This window comes from Embiotoca jacksoni, unplaced genomic scaffold (genome assembly GCF_022577435.1).
Source record: "Embiotoca jacksoni isolate LCO1_2020_lvr unplaced genomic scaffold, fEmbJac1.0.p SCAF_9, whole genome shotgun sequence".
NCBI classification, from domain to species: Eukaryota; Metazoa; Chordata; class Actinopteri; family Embiotocidae; genus Embiotoca; species Embiotoca jacksoni.
The window spans coordinates 6001454-6025158 of NW_027185447.1; the positions used below are offsets into that span (position 1 = coordinate 6001454).

At 41.2% G+C, this 23705-nt stretch overlaps 3 protein-coding genes across 4 annotated transcripts; 1 reads left to right on the top strand and 2 right to left on the bottom strand.

Annotated features, from left to right (window-relative positions):
- Positions 1 to 442: 442 nt before the first annotated feature.
- LOC138192982 (PRELI domain containing protein 3B-like) lies at positions 443 to 6671 on the top strand. The gene is made up of 6 exons (XM_069140734.1): positions 443 to 532; positions 2231 to 2399; positions 3305 to 3394; positions 3547 to 3617; positions 3846 to 3948; positions 4035 to 6671. Exons 1-6 carry the CDS (start codon positions 501 to 503, stop codon positions 4149 to 4151), a joined length of 582 nt encoding a protein of 193 aa, XP_068996835.1. The 5' UTR covers positions 443 to 500; the 3' UTR covers positions 4152 to 6671.
- An 80-nt stretch (positions 6672 to 6751) lies between these two features.
- Positions 6752 to 14564, bottom strand: bpifcl (BPI fold containing family C, like). Of its 2 annotated transcripts, none has more exons than XM_069140733.1 (16): positions 14273 to 14564; positions 13984 to 14123; positions 13716 to 13827; positions 13331 to 13462; positions 12593 to 12748; positions 12447 to 12510; positions 12258 to 12318; positions 11777 to 11868; positions 11418 to 11594; positions 11188 to 11247; positions 8312 to 8479; positions 8132 to 8199; positions 8011 to 8053; positions 7875 to 7938; positions 7507 to 7583; positions 6752 to 7411 (listed from the first exon to the last, which is right to left on the bottom strand). In XM_069140733.1, exons 2-16 carry the CDS (start codon positions 14081 to 14083, stop codon positions 7352 to 7354), a joined length of 1434 nt encoding a protein of 477 aa, XP_068996834.1. In that variant the 5' UTR covers positions 14084 to 14123; positions 14273 to 14564; the 3' UTR covers positions 6752 to 7351. The 2 variants fall into 2 exon arrangements, with proteins under 2 accessions (XP_068996834.1, XP_068996833.1); XM_069140732.1 differs by having other exon boundaries at positions 13984 to 14162.
- A 607-nt stretch (positions 14565 to 15171) lies between these two features.
- LOC138193293 (vesicular inhibitory amino acid transporter-like) lies at positions 15172 to 18772 on the bottom strand. The gene is made up of 2 exons (XM_069141254.1): positions 17963 to 18772; positions 15172 to 17231 (listed from the first exon to the last, which is right to left on the bottom strand). The coding sequence occupies exons 1-2, from the start codon at positions 18350 to 18352 to the stop codon at positions 16044 to 16046; spliced, it is 1578 nt and encodes a 525-aa protein (XP_068997355.1). The 5' UTR covers positions 18353 to 18772; the 3' UTR covers positions 15172 to 16043.
- Between the last annotated feature and the right edge of the window lie 4933 nt (positions 18773 to 23705).

Consider the following 23705-nt stretch of genomic DNA (forward strand, 5'->3'; position numbering starts at 1 on the left):
ATTTTGAATATATGTAATTGAAATGAATAGACTCCAAAACCACAACTACAACTACTTTGTATGACTACTTTACTATTGTAGTAAATACATATCGGCAGCTTGAATGTAGAGTGGAGATGCATAGATCTAAAACTGAGAAAAAAAAATGTGATCCAGTAAAATACATATTTATTTCTTACACATTTAGGCCTTTTCAAAGATGATAAAAAGGCTTGGATCTAAAAACAGTAACTTTTGCTGCCAATTAAATGTTGTAGACTCAATTGCCCAATATTTATGAAAAAACATCTAACCAAAATGTATCAAAAACATAGACTGTATAAATAAAGATTTTGTTTTTACCAATAATCGATGGTGCAGTACCGGCCTCCACCAGCGGGGGGTGCTCGCTGCTGAGACTCCATGAAGACTTTCTTCTTCAGCCTCTACTTCCTTCCTCACGTCGGTCACGCTGCCATTAAGTCGCCGGCTCCCGGGCCCTGACGGAAAAGCCTGCTAAAATGAAGATCTGGGAGTCAGAGCACATTTTCAAGTGAGTATTTCCCGATGTGTGACGATGTCTTAAACATATAAATAACCGACTTCCTCCCAGTTTACGTGGTTCTCTGTGCTGTCCGCTGTTAGCAGCCGGTTAGGTAACTTAGCACAAACATTTTCCGTTATGTAAGACTCCATATTTAATAAGTGACCTCTAATTTTTCCCTCTTCTGTTTGAGGTTTTCAACATTGTTGTGTTTTTGTGTATTTATTTATTTTTTTGTACCAGAAATGAGCTGCTGGTTCGACCCGTTAACTTTTGAGGTTAGCTGTGTGCTGCTAACCTCCAGGCTAACTTCGGGTACCGGATGCTGTGGTTGGCTCTCACCTCGGTGCATCATTTTGAAAGGCTTTATTTTGAAAGGCTTTATTTTGAAAGGCTTTATTACAACACAGGACAACAGATGCACGTGCTTTTCACGTGTCTTGCTCTAATCACGGGGATGGGATGATCTGCTCTGCGATGTCAACGCGCCGAGCCGCAGATATTCTCCTTCATCGACCTATCATCGACCTATCATCCTGCCCGTCGGACGGTCACACATGCTTCACAAGGGTCGGCATGCTTTTGTCCGCCTCTGGAGGTTTTCAGATGAACCTGTGGTGGTGATGAGAGTCCGGAGGAGGCGTTCCTCCTCCTGCATGTCTGCAGCTGTTCAGTCCTCCATTGTTGTTCTGCTTCAGTCAGTTTTAGAAAATCATTTTTGGTAAATTGCAATGTCACAGACAGTCTGGCCTCCAAATATGCTCTTCATGGGGGTCCTTTTCTTCAACATATGGTGTAATCTTACAAATGTAGGTGTCACATTTGACCAGGCGTTGCACGATAATTAACATATAAAAATCACTGACCCATACATGCTATTTCATTTGTGAATCATTGACAAATTCTGGGTTGTCACGTTGACCATCCATGCTTTTATATTGTCCCAGCTAGATGACTGTAATTCCCTTTTCACCTGCATCAGAAATTCCTCCCTGGACCATCTACAAACGGTCCTTAAGGGACAACAAGGCTGTTAACCAGGTCCAGCAGAACAACTCGCATTACAGCGGTCTTATTTTCTTTATGTTGGCTTAGTTTCCCATCAAGATACGGACTAGTTTAAGGTTCCTATCTTGCTAAGACAAGAACATTAGACTTAAACAAAAGTTGATCATGTCTTTGAAGTTGTTGCCTCGACACTGTAATGCTCTTCCAATTTATCTGCTGTCTCGGTTAATGTTTTGAAAAACCCGCGAAGACTCATTTATTCAAGTCATATTCGAGTTCTATTGTTACTGCCGTTTCTTTTTTGCTGTCTTTATAATGGATGAAACACAATCATGGTGATTTACTATTTTTAAGTGGTGTCTGCATGACGCAAATAGAGAGAAGTTGTTGGGGTTTTTTTTGCAATATTTTGCTCGGTTTACCGACAGCATACGAAGTTATCTTGCTCAGTGGGGAAAATTGATTTCCAGTGTTTCATTCATTCAACATTTTGTCATGTGTATTTTAGGAACATATTCTGTTTAATTGTTGAGATTAGAAAACCAGATACTAAAAAAAGGGTTTTGTGTGAGTTGAGGAAACCGTACTGTGACACAGCCAGCTAACATTTAGTCATTTTCATCTTCAGTATTTAGCCAGAATGTTAAATGGCCTTTTTGAATGTGCTGTTTTTAAATGTTGATATTGTTTTTTTAACAGCCACCCATGGGAGACGGTGACCAAGGCGGCGATGCAGAAGTACCCCAACCCCATGAACCCCAGTGTGTTTGGTGTGGACGTCCTGGACAGAAGTGTGGACACAGAGGGACGGTTACACAGCACCAGACTGCTCAGCACAGAGTGGGGGCTCCCAGCCATGGCAAAGTCTGTAAGTTAGAGGATGAGAGAAAAACTCCAGCTGTAGGATTTTGAATTGCAGCCATTGGCCAGTTTATTAGGTACACCTTGCTATCAATGGGTTGGACCACCGTTTGATTTCAGAACTGCCTAATCCTCCGGGGCATCGATTCAATAAGGGGCTGCAAACATACCTCTGAGATTTTGGTCCGTATTGACATGATAGCATCACACTGTTGCTGCAGATTTGCTGGCAGCACCTTCATGATGTGAATCTCCTGTTCCACCTCAAATGTGCTCTGTTGGACTGAGATTTGGTGACTGTTGAGGCCATTTGAGTACAGAGAACTCAGAAACAGAGTCTCATCAGACCAGCCAACATTTTTCCGTCAACATCTTCGACTGCTGAATGTTGGCGAGCCTGTTCCATCTCTAGCCTCAGTTTCCTGCTCTTAGCTGACACGAGCGGGACTCTGTTGTTTTCCGCTGCTGCAGCCCATCTGCTTCAAGGTTTGACGTGTTGCGCGTTCAAAGATGCTCTTCTGCATACTTTCACTGTAATGAGATGTTATTTGAGTTGCTGTTGCCTTTCTATCAGTCAGGCCGTTCTTCTCTGCCATCAAAAAGGCATTTTCGCCCAGACAAACATCATTCATTGGATGTATTTTATTTTTCAGACCATTCTCTGAACTCTAGGGATGGGTTTGCGTGGAAATCCCTTTAGATCAACCCTTTTTGAAATGCGCTCACCAGCCCGTCTGGCACAAACAACCATGTCATGTTCAAAATCCCTTCTGATGTGTCGTTGCCTAAATGCACGAGTTTCTGCCACGTGATTGGCTGATTAGATATTTGCTTTAACGAGCAGTTGAACAGGTGTTCCTAATCAAGTGTTTTTCCTTTGTATCCAACCTGAGTTGTGTCCTTTTCCTGCAGATGATTGGGGTAACAAGATCATGCACATACGTTCAGGAACACTCAGTCGTAGACCCCAAACAGAAGACCTTCGAGCTCAAATCTACAAACGTGAGTACAACTGACAAATACCACTTTTAAGAAGCTTGATACTCATATTAGGTGATACGTGCTCTTCAGTTGGAGCAGCATCTCTTAAATGAAATGTGAACACTGTAAGTGTTGTAAAAAAGGCTAATTCTAACTTTATTTTGTCCCTCCAGATCTCCTTCACTAACCTGGTGTCTGTGGACGAGAAGTTGACGTACAAGCCTCATCCACAAGACCCACAAAAGTAAATGACCCAATTTTTCTTTTATAAATGTCAAATGTCTCTTGCGTATATTTTTTTACTATTATTTTGTAATTCTGTCCTAGATGTGTCCGCTCGGACCTGATTATTCTGGGTTGAAGTTAAATTGCTAAAGATTATTGATGGTATTTTAGTTTTACTTGATGATGGAGTGGAACAGATGAAACGGCCTTTATTGACCGTTTGTGACCTGTGTGATTGTGTCTTCAGGACGGTGCTGACACAGGAGGCTCTGATCAGTGTGAAAGGTATCAGTCTGAGCAGCTACCTCGAGGGTCTCATGGCCAAAACCATTTCTGTCAACGCCGGCAAGGTGAAACTGCCTTTAAAATCTCCTTTTGAAAATATGGCCTCTTCTCATAACAAAATCCTTGTCGCTAACGCTTGTGTCCGTGTCAGGGCCGGGAGGCGATGGAGTGGGTCATCAGACGATTAAACACTGAGATCGAGGAGCTGGCAGCCACCGCTCGAGGTTCCATGCGCGTTCCCATGGCAGCAGCCGTTGCAGACAAATGATAGAGGCCTTCTCCGCTGCTTATTATACCATCATGAACCGATGGACTTCTCAGACTTTTTCCCCTTAAAGGGGATCTCTCACCTCATCTGCCAACACAGCCTAATGACCACAGCCCCATCAATATGCCCTACGTATGTATGTTTGTGAGTGTTTGTCACAAGAACACAGTTTGTCCTTCGTCAGTAGTCTGCGCTGACAAGTCTTTTTTTAAACTTGATGCTGTAGGCAGTGACGGGGAGCGTTGAGCTGATGACAGTTTAAAAACACAAAAAGGGTTGAATTGGACAGCACTTGAAGCTCATAGGACTCAGTCTTGTGATGTGAAAGATCTTTTTTTTTTTTATTCACACTGTGCCTCCACATCATTTCATCTTATCTTTCCCTCTCCTCTTCCTCCTTTCATCATTGTTTCCAAATCCTGTGGTGACTACAGATAAAATGGCATCACGTACATCTCTGGATGCAGAACTGAACAAAATATCTCAAAGCCAAATGCCACCAATGCAGACGAACTCTTAGAAAATATAGAAGTAAGTTGCAAACTATATCAGCTGTCCATAATGTGACATTTAAAGCAGCAGGATTTTTTTTTTCTCTCTCTCCATTGTCATGGAAGGTCACTTCCTGGGCAACGTGTATTTCTTTGAAAGGTGTCTTAAGTATTTGTGTCACGCTGAAAGAGCTTGAAACGGGGCAAATTCTCTAGAAACTTAAGCTGAGCTTTGTGGTCAGCAATTCCTTTTTTGGTAATCTCATAAATCCCTCCAGGACCTTTTAGGGCCGAGACTTGACTTTGAAGTTGTCGGGCTTCTCCTCACCTTTGACCTTTACTGGATCGTTTTTGTTTTTCAAATGTAGAAATGAGTTGTGCTGCTCAGAGAAAGTAGAACTCGGGTCTTCTGGCCAGATCTTGGTGCCAGATTGTGAGTGTATGTGCATGGTGCAGGATCACGATCAGTTTTCTTACTGTATGATCCAAAAGGTGCAGGTCTAAAGCTGTCCGTACTACAGGAGCAGAGGATGCTGATCAAGTTTTGTACTGCAAATAAGGCTTTTTTTTCCCGACTTGTTATTTGACAGCGAAGCATTTTATCAAGTGGAGCAGTGTTTTAGATAAATTTGCCTTTGTTGGTACCTTTTTCATGTTGAACTACTAATCTATATAGATATAGATATAGATATAGATATATCTATATATAGATAGATATCTATAGATATAGATCTATATCTATAGATATATATAATATCTATATATATATAGATAGATATCTATATATATAGATATCTATCTATATATATATAGATATATATGTCTTGTCATTCTGGTCTTTGGTTTAAAAAACAAAAAAAACGTTATTTCCTGAAGTCTCTGTTATCATTTTTCTTACAGTGATGATGTTCGGTGTAGTTAAATGTTACAGTATAAGAATGTGAATACTTGAATGTTTAACTTATTTTCAGCATGTGAAGTGGCAGAAAGTCCTTGAAGGGTGCCAATTTAAAAAAATAATGGATATATAAATAAGTAAAGTGTCGTGAATGCTCACCAGTGTTGCAGGAGGAGCCCTGCAGGGTTACGTTCAGGGTCACTGACTGTGTCGGCATGAGATGTAGAAATAACGGTACCATTTTAGTACCCCAAAACACTTGATATTAACTTAATTTGGGAACATGAAGAAACCCACTCTCTGCGTTCTGACCACTTCATCTTACTGTCTTCAGATATTGTTATTTATGTTATTGGTGAATACCGACAAGGGCTGTTAAACTGATTTTTAAAAGCTGTTAGCTTGTGGTGTTTTGCAAGTAGCAGTGCAGTTTTTATACCCCATAGAGGACTCGGGTGCTACATAGTTGACCTTGGTTCAGTGTCCTATTAATTTATCCAAACCCATATTATAACCCTGTAACACTTGTTTGATCTTCTTTCTCTTCTTCCTCTTAATATAAAAACTAATGAGGACAGTGCTACAATCCCACATCATGTTCCAGGACCTTTTTAAGGCACCAGCTTGGCTTTAAAGTTGTCAGGCTTCTCTTCACCTTCTTGAGGAGGTTCTTTGTGGCTCGACTCTGAACTTTACAGTAATAGGGTTTGTGGTACAACTAAAGCTACTTTACAGTGTTAAACTGTCCCCTAACAGCACCGCGAGTCTTCCAGGATGCTCCACAGTCAGAAGATCTCTGTATCTACAGGACACCGGCCTCTTTCACATCTGCTTCCAGTTGAACTGATCTTGTTCATAACCCTCTGTTCTGTTTAATGTGTCGTCCAGCTGAGGATGGTTGTGTCTAAAGTTGGTCCTGGTCCGATCAGCTGGTCCAGAATCCACACAGAGTCCAGTTTCATGAAGAAAGTGTGATGTTTTTCTATGGGGGACATTTTAAGACCAGTGGCTGTAAATAGGCTTGTATTTATACTTTGGTGGTGTTACATTCCAAGAATGTGAACATGTAACAGAAACTAAAAAGCGCACACCGATAGATTTCAAAATAAAGAGATGTCATTGTTTCATGAATTATGATGGTGATTGAGTTGGTTTTTTTTGTGTTTTTTTTAAAGTGTATCAAAGTTCAGGTAATTTAAATTCAGTACAAGTCAAATCCTGCCCCCTCCATTATTTTGCACACTGCTACAGTACACAGTTTTACGCATATTTTTTAAACTAAACCCTGGCGGTGGTATAAACAGTCGCACACAGCATGCTCGAGCAATGCCTCATTTCTCTAGCAACAACAGGTCAGACGCATTTCTAAGAAAATCAAAACGAATATATTCAGACTATTTTACTGTATAGGTGGAAATGTATTTCAAAATAATTCTTCTGAAGATGATGTTTTTGAACCTTTACTCAGGGAAGGCTTACTATATATCAATAAGAGTCTGGAAATGTTTGCAAAATATTGTATTTTATTCATTATTATGAAGATTTTTTTTTTTTTTTATTTAAGACAGGATACATTCACTGTAAGCATTTATTAATTTAAAGTACAGATTTAATATTTGTTAATTGGACGTGTGTGTAGATGTGTAAATTAAGTCTGAATTTTATTTGTATATTTTATCTACAGCCCAGACTTGGGTAGATTTTTTTTTTAATCATCAGTGCTTTTGCCATGTGGGACACATTAAAATACATTCAGTTTGTTTACAGTCTGAGTCTGAACTGAGACAAACAACTCTGATGTTTGGTGTCTGTTAGTTGAAGCTTCTGTCCATTAGCAGGAACTCTGCATCTGAAGAGATGGCAATAAATCCCTGTTTGGAATTAAGACAAAAGTTAGCACGCGGATGTTTTGTACTCTTAAACAAAATCTCATTTAATTAATGTGTACTCTTGTGATGATACTGACCTGCTCCATCTTCAGAACTGAGTTGACCAGCTGTGCATATTTCATTCTGGGTAAAATGATACCTTTTCCCAGTATTTCTGAAATAGAAAAGTACGTAGGACAAGGATGAAGTAGAGCACACATTTCATCCAGCTACCATCCAGTATGTCAGATCGGTATGTATTTATGCACTCATACTCTGGGGAAAAAGCTTTGTGTCCTTCTGTGCTGCTTTCGTTTACTGTGAAGGTGATCGGGAGTGGATTCATACGTACAACTTTGCAACTAGTCTTTCCAGAGAAAGAGGAATTTTAGTAGAGAACTGGGTGGTGACTGAAGTAGAAAACAGAAATGAGAACTGAACCCAAAAAGATGCTGCATACACTCACCGTTTAGTTTAATCAAGACGAACATCTTCATCCCTCCCTTTACCATGGCCTCCAAAGCATCAGTCTGCAAAGAGAAACATGCTGTGCACTGTGGTCGATCTAAAATGAGATGTATCTTCTGTTATGTGTCATTTACCTTAAAGGTTCCCACTTCACTCGCTGCCAGGGTCAGAGTAGCACTGAAAGAAAGCATTACTTTAAGTTGGAGTTGGTAAACTCATGCTCAGCTGTGCATTTTAAACCATTTCATTGCTTACTTATCCATCGTCATGGAGCCCTTCAGTGTTCCACCAGTAATCCACATTTTGCCGCTGAATTTTAAGTCCTGGGGAAAAAAAGATTTAAATTAGAGCTGCAACAAGTGACTATTAGAAAAAGGTACATGTACTGTGTTCATTCTGGCCCATAGTGAAAGGCCAGGAAACAAAGGTACTTACAACATTGAGCGTGAACAGTGGGATCTGAGTACCATTTGGCTCCATGGCAATGGCCTTCACAACACTCTGGACGTCGAGTTTAACAGCACCAGGCTGGAAGGAAAATATTGGAGCCTCTTTGCAATAAGTCTTCAGATTCATCAGCAGACCTGGAAACATCTTGGGAAGCTGCAGGGAGGAAAAAAAAATTCCTGGTAATCATCGGTCTAAAGATACCTACTGTACTGTGGCATTATTAAGATTTGCAAATCTTAAACTGTTCACATGATTTGTTTTTAATTGTGGAGTGGGGTTTGTTACAGTTAATATAGGATTACTGGTTGGCTATATACTCTACCATAAGTCATATACTCATAAGTTTTCCATCAGTCATAAACAATACTTGTCAGAATTAATTGCTCAATACATTTTCCTGTATCCTTTCAGACTTCATAGAAAAAAGGCAGTGAAGCGGCAGAGAAAGGAAAATGTGTTTTCTTCAACAGTCAGCCAAGGCAGTGAGAAGTACGCCTGCAGGGTGCTGCAGCACCTCCTAGCGGTTAGTAGAGGACCTGCAGGTCCACAACTATTAAGTTAAAACTATTCAATGAAAAAGTTCTGTTCATTTTTTGTTGGTTATGTTCCTATCCAAAACCTATTCTGATTTCAGTGAGTTGTTACTGGTGGATATTTTCAAATATTTTACGTTAAAGGTCAGACTGACCGCTCAAAGGTCGGAGGTTACTTGCGCGGCAGCACAGCAAAATGGTGGCGCAAAAGCGGTTTTGTTTATGGAGCCATCAAAAAGAACAAAACAACACTTGACAGCAGGAGCTGACAGACCAGTAACCTCTGTAAACTGTTAGCCAGTAAGAGAGCAAGAAGCAAACATTTAGGAGGCTGGCGTAGAGGAGGAAGCGAATGCTAACGGAGGCCGAGTGCAACGAGCTAAGAAGGTTTAGTAAGTTCATTTATGTTGGACTGTTATAACAACAGCAACTGAAATTCAAAGTAAAGTGCTTCACTAAGGCATGAAAGGACATTAACCCCTCAGAGACCGGCCAACGTTACTGTCTGTCAGACGCTTAAGATGGTCTGTGGTCGGCCTCTAAGGGGTCAAGGTGTAAAAACACAACAAATAAATTAAACAGAATCGAGAAATAGGAAAGTAAAACAGGGATCGGATGCCTCGTACAGAAGACTTAAATACCTCATTAGCCTATTATGAAGTTTAACTATGTCAGTAATCGATACTCTTATATTCAAGATATTTTGTCCATCTGTCTTTCAGAACAGTCACTGCACAGCTGCTGTTGTATCACGTTTGTGTTTACGTTGTGTATGATTGTGGTCATAGCCTGGTTTGTGAGTAAATAACACTGTATGTGGTCGCTGTTTTATCATCCATGTTTTCTTGTGTAAATCTGGTCCCCAGATGCTGTTTTGGTACGTGTGTGTGTGTTGCCTATATTTTGTGCAATTTTTCTTACGTGATTGTTTTTCCTTTTTAAAGACAATTATATATAAATTGTCATTTATATATATATATATTTTTTTTTTACATACATGTGGATGATGCATATTGTATCACGCTTGCAGCAGTCCCCTCTTGAAACATGCTCCCTCTGCGATGCAGTCAACATCGCAGTTTGTCTCTTGGTAGCAGCAACGATTCTCTATTTTGTTTGCAATCTTTCTCTTGTCGAACAAAATTTTTCTGATTACCTCTGTAGTTTATCTGATTTTAATTGCTAAATGCTTATAAATGTTTTCTTAGTAAAGAATTTCTTTCTTTTTAATCATTATGTAAAAATGTACAAAACAAAAGCCCAATAGAAGAAGTTGAGTTCATAAGATAAATAAAACAGGAAGTGGAAACTAGGGTTTGTGCAGAAATGAAAAGATCAGAAGCTTTGATAGCTGTGGTTGTGTGTCTGTTAACGTGGCATTAGGAACGTCAGGTTTTCCTCGACTGGTTTCTGTTCCCTGTGCAGCACTGAGACTGCTCTGGTCACTAATGACTTTCTGCTTGCAGACGACACTGGCCTTTACTCCATTTTAATTCTGCTTGATCTCAGCTCAGTCGTTGACACAGTGGACCATAATGTCTTAGTCAGTCATCCAAAGAAGCACGTCGGCATCAGTGATGATGAGGCTTTGGTGTTCTGAAAATAAATCCTTGACCAGGCTTGGGAGAGACTTGTTGTGTGGAAATTAGGTGTTATGTGTGTTGTTGTTGTTTTTTTGTTTTTTTTTTTAAGTTCCAATGTAGCCTCATAGACACTCAGAGAACAATGTAATGGATTTCCAAAAGAATCATCTGTTCTCATAGAGCCAAAGGACCAGACACAAAAGATCACTTTCTACTACACGGATCCTGTGGACTCGTCGGTTTGGGGGCAGCACATTCTGCATTTGGTTAAGATATCGGTGAAGAGGATTTTCTTTATTGTGTTCCTGTTCTGTAACTGAGACATGGACGAAATACTTGCTGTCTGCCGCCATATGTACAGAATACTTGAACAACAACCTGTAGGTTTTGTGTGATGAGGAGGATTTCCATGACCACGTGACTTAGCGGCTTTAATTATGATTATGTTTTATGTCTTAATGTAGATTTTTGATGGCTGTAGATTTTAAATGATCATATATTAGAATTATAATGTGATGCTGGTTGATTTTATTGATGATGTTTAATACTGTTGCCATGTGAACCACAACGCAGTCAGGCAGCCGTTGGAGGAATTTGAGGGATGATCTCCTTTTCAGGGCTGTTTTCTTAATCAAGTATTCTTCTGTCAGATCTGTGAGCGTCACATAAAGCACTGTACAGACACAGTGAGGTGATACAACCTCCTCAGTGTTGCCACATGTAACCTTGACACAGACAAACTTACCTGAGGAATCACCTGTCCCATGGAGCTGGTATTCAGTCGTAAGGGAAAACCTGGAGGTATCTGAGACAATAAAACATTTCTTAAGCATACATTGTTCAGGGAAGACAACGATCAATATTTAACCCTAATGTGGTGCATAAATGGACTGTTTTGATTACAAAGCTGTTCCGAACTAAAACTGTCTTGGTTTCTGCTCATCCATTTCTGCTCATCCTTCTCGGTGCACTTACCATGCTGTCATTGATGAGGACCTGAAGCAGCCCAGCTGAGTAGTATCCATAGGAGGCGGAGTTCAGAGTGAAATCAGACAGGCCCATTGACAGCATGTAGGATGGCTGCTCAGGCATGGTGAAGGGCTGGGCCTCAAAGGGAGGGCTCATATGAGTTTTGATACTGTGGAACTCCCCCTTTAAATAAAGAGTTGCACGGGATCAATTACAGATATTGATTACTTTTTGTTTGTTCCTAATCATTTTCACATGTTTTGTCACAAGATGACGTTATAGATTACGGATGTTATATAGGTATGCAGATGTGTATATCTGTCCAAAGGTCAGCGGACGTCCAGCCTGTATGTGTGTATCCTTACCTTAAGGCCCAGATTCAGACTTGAAGCATCAATGACAGGTAGGCCGGTGAGAGCAAGGTCAAGAGTAAGAACTTGATCCACATCAAAGGAAACTGAATGGAAAACAATTAATTTGTGTTACCCATTCATAAAAATGAAATCCTAATAGTTGTAACATGTCTCATTCAACTGGTATATAAACCAACCAGCCACAACATTTAAACCACTGAGAGGTGAAGCATTAAGTATAATACAACAGCCCAGCAATAAATCCCTTTATGAGGATTATAATGTTCAGTTATTATTCAATCTGATTGAAAGTGGTGTTTATTAGGTCATTGTGCAGACTATAATTTGTGATGCCGTTGACCTGGACTGCATTATACTGAGAGGTGTTCCTCATATTTTGTCCCTCCATTTAAATGAATTGTGTTGACTAAATATTAGGTGATTTTGATGTTATGGCTGACTGGTGTCTTTTAGTTTAAGCCTGCTGTAATACCGTTCATGACCTGTAGATGGTACTCCAACTTGTCAATGAATTCACGCACAGCAGGGCAGATCTAAAGAGGAAACCAGACAATGTCCTGTAATATTCACCGCTGAGTATCTTTGCAATGTTTCACCAGAGGTGAGCATAAAGAGAAAGTCTCTTCTGATACATATGACAAAGATGTAGAGAAACACTCACTTTGATCTGTATTTCACTTCTGATATGTCCCTTGAAATAGTGCACAAAAGGCTGGAAAATCCAACTATTAACAAATGAAAATGCTTGGCTTATATTCTGACATCATAATCACCCCTCTGCATGTCTCTTTCTCTTTTCTACTGTACCTGGCTCCACCATAGAACTGGATGTCCACATCTCCAACCTGAGCGTCGCAGCTGACACTGGAGACAGACAGGCGTCCGTCAGGATCTCTGCCCAGCTCCACTACAGAGGTGACATCCATACTAAATATAGCCATATCAAATTGTCCCCCGTCATGTCTGGAAAAAAAAAACAAAACAGCACAAAGACAGTGAACGATGGTGAAAATGTATTCATACAAAAATTGCCTCCAAAGCTACAGGAACCCTATGTCACATGTTAAACCACTGAACACTGTTCATTTCTTAAACTTATAACAAATCATACACAGTGTTTATTTTAGATTATACCTCAATATGAGCCTCTTTTATTAGAGAATAGTCTGTTTTTCTTATTTTCTTACTAATAGTTAAACTATTCAGGGAAGTTCAGATTGCAGACCTAATAATACCCCCAGTTCGCTGTTGCTTTGATGTTTAATCATTAGTTATAAACAGATCAAAAACGTGGCATTAAAAAAAGCAATGGGAAAGGACAAGGAGACAACAAAATCACAGATGACAACAAAGTATGCGTCAGTACAGTTTTCAGATGCTTTATGTATACTGATCACGTGACTTTCTTGCTGGCGGTAACAAACCACTGATCACTGTCTCCACAGCTACTATATTCTGGGTAATCTGACTGATTTGATTAAAGATAACATGGCATGTTCTGGTTCGAGGTGTTTACAGACACGCCAGAGATTAGGGAACACTCACATTATGCCAAAGTGTGTCATCCACCCGCCATTTAGTGCAACACCGAGGCCTGACATGGAGGCTTTGAATCCTGTGTTGTTCTGAAAGAACTCAACAGAAGGCTCTGGAAAGTCACACTTTGTTATGGTGATCCTTGAACACACGGAGAGACAGAAAACAGATTTAACACGTGAAGTCACAGATCTGAGTCGTGTAAATAGGTCATATTATTAAAATCCAATATACGCATACTGCTGCTGACTTCAATTGCTAAATTATTTTAACAAGATTATTCACCCTGTTGTTCAAAGTATTCACGCTTATACAAATTTAATCTTGAACTGGGATATGAATTTGTGAACGAATTTGGAACCAAGAACATCCATAACATGAAGTGTAATCCTACCCTGTTAGTGTGTAGTCTATGCTGCCAATGTAGATGTTAATTTCACCGCTGATGTCAGGAAGAGTTACTTTCTCCAACTTCTCCTGAATCCATCCTGCACCTGCGTGCTTCCCTGCAACAAACGGTACGTCAATAAAGTTCCGGTTGTGAATGAAACTTGTATCATCATACAGTTGGGTACTTTATGAAAAGGCTCCTATAAATACAAATAAACCAAAAAACCCTGCAAAGTCATTTGTTAAAAGACTTATATCTCATGTTGTCTTACCATATTGAAGCCCTTTGTTGGTCAGGATGAATTGTATCGCAGGATTTTCTCCATGGGTACAAGAGAGGAGTGCGAGCAGCGCTATCACTGATGGGAGCATTTTGCAGGATCCTCTCTGGTGCAGAAGCAGCACTACTGCACTGAACAGAGCATTTCAACAGAAATGTAACCGTGGAACTCTGCAAAGTCAAAGAGCCACTGAGACATTCACTTTTTAGTACAAACCATATATTCTAAAATCAAACATCCCGTTCACAATACGCCTGTTTAGTGACGTTATGTTGCATACCTGATACGCAGGGTGAATTAGAAAAACTGAGTAGAACGAGAGCTCCTGAAGTTTGTTCTACTGGTGAACGTGGATCTTCTCTGCTTCTCTGTGCCGTGTATCTGCTGTAGATCTAATTTCCTGAGAAGTGAAACTGCACTGACATCTGATAATGGTTGAAGAAAGACTGCCGATTGGTGTGTGTGTGTGTGTGTGTGTGTGTGTGTGTGTGTGTGTGTGTGTGTGTGTGTGTGTGTGTGTGTGTGTGTGTGTGTGTGTGTGTGTGTGTGTGTGTGTGTGTGTGTGTGTGTGTGCGTGGGTGGGTGGGTGTGTATCTGGGTGTGTCATCTGCTATGTAATCTAACAGTTGGTGGAGTTTATGCATGATTCAAGTAGAAACTGATGTGTTAAAAGAAATATTCTTACATATTAATACTCTAAGAAAAAGGAGCCATAATCAATATGTTAGAAAGTAGATGAAGCCTGTCTCCTAAGAAATACAGTAACATCCTCATTCTGAGAATAGAAGCAAGCTGCGGTTTACTAGCTTATGAAAGGAAGTGAGAAATGTCTCATGACTTTCAGAGTAATTGGCTTTAAAGTTTCAGAGAGGCAGACGTGTGAGATCAAGACTCAACAAGTCAGTACATGACTTCAAAATATCGAGCTGACTACTGCAGGGCCACATTTTTTTCACAGTATGCTACAAAGTGTTTTGGAGGACTTGCACCCTGTCAAGAGTTATTGAAACTGCAAAATGGATATACATGCTTTGCAGCTGGAAGCTCAAGTCTTCTTTCTGAATGTTCATCTGGACGAAAGAGGAAGCTTAAATTAGGGAAGTTTAACAAAGGTCAGAACAGTAAAAAATAAAAAACGATCAATCATCCCTTGAGCAAGGAAACATTAAAATCACCAGCCATAAAATATTTGATTTATTTATCTCTTAATTTCAACAAATACTCTTTATCTCACACACCATGATTAGTTCCATTAAATCACAATTAACAAGTTCAGTAGGAACAGAATATTATCAGACAGACATATATATATATATTTTTTTTTTTTTTTTTTTCATATAACACAATTAGGACCCACTTGCTTGCACTTGAATTCACTTCATCCAGAATGACACTTGAAACACCGAGAAAACAAAACGAGCCAACAAAGACTATAGGCATAAGAATAAAACAAAAATCACACACACAAAACCAATTGAAAAGAATAGTTCTGTTCAAACCACTACACATAAGTTATTCATGGTTTATAAAGCACCATCTGATTTGATGGGTGCCTTTTGTCTTATATTTTCGCTGGAGTGGGATTAATGATATCTAGCAGCTCAAAAACCAACAATAACATATTCACTCCATTTGTTTTTCACAAATTTCATTCCCCAGATATAAACACGTACACACTCACAGTTAGACCCATGACGGGCATTTTCACTGGCTCTTTGCATGAAGACTGATACCTGGACAAGCTTTTTAATGCCCGCATCATATTTAGAATCACCTCCTGTCATGCGGAGGCGGTGTTCCTCTGTCCACTTAATAAAACACGGTTTCTGGAATGAGTAGACTACTTTACACTATGACTGTAGAGTTTATTATTGCACATTATCACGAAGGCAAAATAAAAAGATGTACATTTCACACAAATAATCCTCCTCATGAGCTTTTATGTCACGTGGTCGATGTGATGCTTTCGTGTAAGGTCTGCGTCATGGCAGCCCTGGCTGAGCGCGGCGTTTTACGACATCACCAATCAATAGAGGTCATCTCTGAAGCTCTCAGTCGTGGATATTGTACCTGAACGCCTCGATAAGCCCTTCAATCGAGTGAATTAAGCCAGATATGGCGCATATGCCCCCGATAACAAAAATGGCAACGTCGAAGAAGACGTGGTGCCACAGGAGATTTCTCCACTGGAGCTTTAGGTGGAAGAGGCTAGGCAAGAGGAAGCACAGGCCGGCGCCGGTCAGACTCCCAGTTAAACCCATAAGGAGGGCAAAATGGGGGACGAACACAGCCATGAGCAGGGTGAAGACTACCAGGCCTATTCGGAGGCCCAGACCCCATGATTTCAACTGCCCACCAGGGCCGTAGCAGTCTGGAAAGAGGGCCCTCCCGCCCTCCTGGAACAGTGATTTCTCCAGGACTTCAACTGCAGCGAAGAACGGCAGCGGGTAAGATAACAGCGCCTTGGAGACGAGGAAGAGGTTCACCACAGCCCGGATGGTGGAAGGCAGGTTATCCGTGATGACCTCCTTCGTGGTGTCTGCCCATGTCAAGTAGGCCACCAGGGCGAAGAGGCCCTTGAGGACGCAGGCAGCGATGTGAGTCCAGTCCATCATGCAGTGGAACTCACTGGGCTTCTGCATGTTTCCCTCCAGGGAGGGGAGGAAGATCTGGGAGGTGTAGCTGAACACGATGATGCCGATTGAAATGGGGAATTTCTTCACGTCGATGTAAAACTTAACCTTCTCCCAGGCCCACTCGCGCGCCCTGGAGAGGCAGTAGGCAATCACGAGGACGTTGATGATGAAGTGTGCCACTGTGCAGAGCAAGCTGAACTTGGACACGGCCTTGAGGTTCTTCAGGAACGCGCACGGCAGGAGCGCGGCCGTGGCCACCACAGACCAGGCTTTCTGGGAGACGGGAAACCCCGGGAAACTGTTGTACATCAGGTTGCCGCTGACCACAACGTAAAGAATACAGGTCATGACCAGCTCGATGATCTGAGCCACGTTCACGACGTGGCCGCCCAGCGCTGGGAAGCGCGGCGCGCAGCAGGCGTTGGCGATGTCCACGTAGGAGTCCCTCACGCGCACTTTGATGCCGTCCTCGTTGTCCTCGTACAGACACGAGATGAGGATTTTGCCGGTGTAGCAACATACCACAGCCGCGAAGATAATGAGGAAGAGGCCGAGGTAGCCGCCGTGGAGGATGGCGTACGGCAGGCCGAGGACGAACATGCCCTGCGGACAGAGGAGCGTGGTTGAGTGGTAATGGACGAGGCCCACATCGCAGTGACAGGCCGAGATAACCCAGGCATGCAATGACAGCCCCGCACAGCTCACATCTTACATAATAACACCAACAAATGATATCCTGAGCATTAACGCATAATTGTGTGGTTTATTGTTCCCAATGTCTGCAGCGCATTGATTCTCTCATTCGCTGGGCCTTTAAAAAGTCGTCCGTTCGCTTGCGCAGACTTTAGATCAAATTATAGCGTTGAAAAGACGATTTAAAAACGATTTTGTAAAATCCGTTTGATTAAAACTTTAATTTGATGGCGACGCTGATAAGCACGTGAGTGCCTTTCAGCCTCAGGGCTATCAAAGTCAAACAGGCCCTGCCTGCAGCTCCACTGATAAAAAGATTTGAATAAATAAATTCCTTACAAAGGATTTACCCTCCAAAGCAGGCTTAATCGTTGAATTAAAACCTGCATTTAATTATAATGCAGGCCTACTAATAGGCCACATTTAAAAGCTCAATATTTTTTTTTCAGCAAAAATAAAGATGATTTTTCTAATCTCAGATCGTGTGTAAATATGCGCATCCCCAGAGCACTCTGTCTCCTGGACCTAAAATTTTAAACGGTGAATCAGAAAATCTTCAAGGTGACTTTTTGTCCAGTTGCAGGCCTGCTGCATGCAGCATGCTATTTTTGCACTCATAAAAGTAATCAAATTTATCATACCTGAATGGCGTTGGTGACGTTCCAGCCAGCTTCCCATGTCGTGATTTTTGGCTTATCCTCGTCCAGCGAGCCTCCTGTCTTCAGGGAGGGCCTCGGGCCGGTGCCGTCCCTCTGGTAGTGGCTGTCCCCCTCCAGCTCCCCCTCTCCCTCCCCCTCCCCCTCCATGTGTCCCCCTTCCTCCTCTCCCTGAAGGACATCCATTTGCATTCCTTGTCTGTAGTCATAATCCAAGTCGTCGCACTCGGCGAATCCCAAACCCTCCTCGTCCGTGGCGGCCTGGAAGCCCAGACGGGCGAACACCCCGCTGACCTTGGCCTGAGATTTGTTGGACACCGTGTGGGCCGCATTGGTCAGTTTGTTGGTGAGCTTGTGTCGGATTAGGTGAGCCATCTTTATGCGGGAGAAATTCGTTCTTCAGTTAAAAAAGATTTTGCCGAGTAAAAAGCGCAGGTACAGATGCATGCAGGGTGATTTATTTGCTCTGGAGCTGCTACAGTGAAACCATGCCTGTTGCCTCTTAGATGTCGTCGCAAAGTAAGCACCGTTTCACACTGACCGTTAAAAATCCTCAGCCTCTTTTCTTGGTTTGCTCATCCATATTACTCCACACAAAAACATTCCTTGGCTTCTGCCTCAACGAAGAAACGCCCCCCCAACAAACAACAAATATGTCCTCATTTGTCTTAAAACGAACAATGTGGCATTTTTTTTTCCAGACAATCTTCTCAGTTTGGAGTCCCGTCGGTGACAGCGCGAGCGCAGGAATCTCTGCATCACCCAGAGAGAGGAGCGTGCACGTGTCCGCATAGAGTGCCAGTGTAATGGGCTCGCGCGCGGCAGAGCTGTCACGGGTGGCAGAGAGAGGGAGAGAAGGAGAGAGAGAGAGAGAGAAAATGACTCTCCACGGGAGTTTACCGGCGGAGTGATCACGCGGATAAAACGGTCAGGCCGTTTAAAGGCAGCAGTGTTACAGAATCGGCCATGACATCACACATGAATGAAAACACCAAACATGTCACCTGCTTTCACGCTGCATTCTGTCAACAGGTTCCATCAACAGACAGAAGGCGTCATGCGCGTCTCCTGAATAAATGTTTTATCAAAACTACTGCATTAATTCATTAACATATATTGAATTAGAAACTATATTTTAAATGTTTACATCGGTCTACAATTGTTTTTGCATTACCTGCAATTCCGCATTTACTATTAACACCATACATAAAGGAGCCATGCAGCCACGGGCCGATAATAATAATAATAATAATATCGTCGATTGTGTAAAATCAGTCTTTTTTTTTTGTGCAGAACGCAGCGTAACCTACTCCGAGGCTGCGCACAGTCACAGACACACACGTCTGGTTTTTTTTTTTCTGTATAGAGGTAAAAGGCCTTGTGTTTCACGGAATTGTTTTTCAAAATTATAGCATTCTTGCCTACAGACAATATTTTAATGAATTTCCCCAAAACGTTTTTTTTTCTACATAATAAAAGCGGAATTAGAGTCAAAAATATAACTGAAATATTTCCACATAAAACATTTAAAACAAATTCAGAATGATTAAATGAATGGTGTAGGCCTGCTGTTTGCTAATATCTGCGTGTTTGTTTGGATGTTTTCCTGCATGTATGCAGCCACAGATTTTATGTTTCCTGCTCATTTAACAGCTTGATTCCAGATGAGCATGTTCAGCCGGCTGTGCAGGGATGCAACTCGTTGATGATGTGATGCGGGTCGTGCAGCTGGCCTGCAGAGCACCGACAGCACCACGGACAGCTCCTGAAACACAAACACTCCTCCTCAGCCTCCTCCTCTAATTTTAACACACCATGCAATTCCTCTTATATTAATTATTGTCTTTTACTGGGCGACATTTAAAGATATTGACAAAAGGGAAAAAAAAAAAGATGCGGGAGTTATTTCTTCCCCACCTCAGCTCTAATCCTTGGGAATTACGAAGCACCTCGATTTTGCCTCCGTATCTGCTGTGACACGGTTGAGCAAAACTGTCATCCATTTTTTTTTTTTTTTTTTTTTTTTTTTTTTTTTTTTTTTTTTTTTTTGTAGCCTGCTTGCAGAAATGTAGCCCACTGTGGCAGGAAGGCTGGAAAACCGAAGCATTTCTCTCTCATTCCTGCTTAAAAAAAAAAAAAAAAAAAAAAACATCGCAAAAATGTGAATTAAGTAAACATTTTTTTCTAAGGCTCATTAAAATGATCCAAAAAGGATGAAGAAATGCGAGCCAATATTTTACGACCAACATTGTAAGACAAAAAAAAGAAATAACAGACGAGAGGTCTAAATTTAGAAAGCAGCCAGAGGACAGAGAAAGTTCCGCATATTTTCATGCTTGGCTTGGGCTGCTTTGCCAGCTGCTATTTGTGATCATGCCAGCACAGTGTTTGTTAGTGGAGTGTGTCTCATCCGTGTCTGAGGGTATGTGCGTGTGTCTCTGTGTGTGTGTAGGACGGTGAGGAACTCGGGAGAGTCCTTGAGGCATCTCTCCCTCCCCCATCACATGCACAGTCCCCGGGCTAATGCTGGGACAGAGGTTCGGCTGCAAATGTCACAGGCGCGCAACACGAAAGCCAAAACACGCAGCTTCATCCGAAATCTGCAAAAACGCAACTGTCTCCAAATCCGGGGAGGAATGTGATATTAAACAAAGACATGCAAAAATAATGAAATATAAAACGAATCTGAAACAACTCAACGTTGAAAAAAATATACAGCAGGCTGCATTAAATTCTCTCCAACATGATAGATTTCTAAGATACTTTCTCATGACAAAATGGGTTTTCAGTCAGCTTTTCTTTTTTTTTTTTTTTCCTTCAGAAGACTTTAAGATTGGTTGCTGGGGCGACCAGTTTAGCTTTTAAGGCTACAAAGAGAAGGATTAATTCAGCCTCCGTGTGTGTGTTTATGACTGAGAGACTGCAAGAGAGAGACACTCAGAAAGGGGAGTGTATGCTTGCAGCAGATTCATTGTGTGTGTGTGTGTGTGTGTGTGTGTGTGTGTGTGTGTGTGTGTGTGTGTGTGTGTGTGTGTGTGTGTGTGTGAGTGTGTAGGCCTGAAATACGGAGAGGCTTATAGCCTCGTCTAACAGCCATGCAGTGCTGACTGGGAGCAATAATCTCTGATAGTTGCCATGGCCACAGTAATTGAACAGGGTGTGTGCATGTTGAGATTTGAAGGAAAAGAGATTCTCTCAAAACACATTCGCACGTTTTTTTTTTTTTCGTTTTTTTTTTCTTAATGCCTTTATAGAGGGAGAATTAAACGCATTTAAGCCAATCCATTTTTTTTTCTGACTGTAGCCTAAAGCCTCCTGTTGTGAAAATGTGTTTTTTCATAGGCTAACAGAACATTTTGTTCGCATTTGCATTAAATCTGGATCAGGTAGGCTGACGTGCTGATTGGCTGATGTTGACCATCGTGTTTTCAAAATACTTAAATCCTGGAAATATTAGGGCTTCGTACAAGAATGAATTGTTTAAAATTACAAGTCGGACACCTCAACTTATTTTAGTCATTTTACTTCATCATGTTGCTGTCACGCCACCTATAGGTGAATTAAAATACCATTTTGCAGGATATTTTGCAGTTACGCGCAAATCATCTAAATTTGGTTTGTTACATTGTTAAACATATTCCTACATTTAAAAAAAAGGGAAAAAAAGGCATTTTTTTTTTTTTATTTGTCACAGCAGGAGGTAGGCCTAAATTAAATCAATTATGGCTGAAATAAATTTTGCTGTTTCAGTTTTAGGGTCCTGGGGTTTTGCACGTTGGCTCGTTGCCATACAGTTTTGGCTTAATGGGACATTTAAAGAAAACAAAAGCATCAATTATTTCACCGGTTCTTTTCCCCAGTGCGTGAAAAAAATACCGTTTTGTTAAAGCTGATGGTGTCAAAGAGATGCGTCTAAAACACGCGCACATTGTGCCAGATGTCTTGTAACAATCACCGTAACAGGAGGAGGTCAACCCAGGACTGACACCTGGGAGACAGGTTGTTAGAGGACATGGCAAAGCAAAAGTAAATGTGGATTTCTTAAGTAATTTACGTGACGTAACTAACGCAGATCAAGCAGTATTAGTTCCTAAACCGAAACAAACGGCAACCACGTTACATTTGGCACAAACCGTCATCTTTTCTCAACCACGTGCCTTTTTGTTGTTTGGGTTTGAAAGAATAACCTGCTAATGGGGTTTCAGTATTTTGTTTAAGTTTTATACACTCAACAATTAACTGTTTATTTAAAAACAAACAAACAAAAAAAGGATCATTTTTAGACATATTGGTGATGGAAATCATTTTTGGCTGTAGTTTTCTAAGATGGGGTAATACAAAAATTCCCAACGTTTTTGTATTTTAATACTTTATCTGACAACAAACAAACTTTACAACAAATAAGCTCAATGTAAACAATAATGAACCGAAGACTGGGGCCACAAGATAGACAGTCAAAGACCCACTGTTGATTTTCTGATTCATTTTCAATAATATTGCTACATAGACTTGTAGGCCGCAGCCATTGGTGATCTGGCTTTTCATTTTTACATAATAACTTTGGATTTAGTCAGTTGAAATGATAAGTATTGCCAGTAGAATTCTTCAGGTGCAGCTCAGCTAAAAATTAATTCTCCACACAGGTCTTTGTTTGTTGATTTCATATAAAACAAAAAGCCAGTAAAAGTATGCCCACGATGGTGTTAAAAACTCTGATGATCCATGTAGAAGATGGAAGATGGCAAATATAACACTATCTAACACAAGCTTGGCTTCCCCAAACATAATAAAGATTAGGACATAAACCAGTATTGCTAGTCTAAACTCTCATACTGTCATCTTTGCTCCCACAGAATGTTTTTTTTAATGTAATCTGTAGCCTCACAAAACATTAGTGGTTTGTGATGATCAGTGACTTTGAATGTAGCTAAAAGTAAGTTATTGCTGTAGTAAAGCTAGTTAGCCAGGCATGCTAAATGCATCTTATTGAGCTGAGTTTTGGCAATGTTGGTCATGTTAATAGTTAATAGTTGATTAGATTTGAAATGTCCATCACTAACAGATATCACTCTCAAAACTCTTAAAATCCTCAGTATTACTCTTATTTGAACCACACTCAATTTGTTATGTGGCTGATCAGGCCTTTCATGCTTGGTAGCTATGATTGGACAGTTGCAGTTCAGGGGCAGGGTTTAGGGAGAACAGCCTGCTCAATCAGCCAGGGTAATCAACCACACCTGTGTGTGATGCAGGGAACAAACCTACTCCGTTTCAAATTTTTGATTTCTAAAGACAGTGGATGGACATATTAGAAATACATTTTACACACACACTGTCTCACACATGCACACACACAGACACATACATGAATGCATGAATAGTGACAGGTGCACAAACACATTAATCACTCTGTGGCCCAAAAAGATCTGCTGGGCTTACAGGGCCAAAGTCTGAAGAGAGTGGTAGTGACAGACGCAGTGAGTGTGTGTGTGTGTGTGTGTGTGTGTGTGTGTGTGTGTGTGTGTGTGTGTGTGTGTGTGTGTGTGTGTGTGTGTGTTTTCAGCATGTGTGACGAGAGAGAGAAAAAGACAAAGAGACTGAGTTTACAGTGCGTGCGTGTCTGTCTCTGTCTCTGTGTGTGTGTGTGTGTGTGCGTGTGTGTGTGTGTGTGTGCGTGTGTGCGCGCGCAGGCGTGACAGGGTGCAGAGGAGAGTCGTGGAGGTTGCAG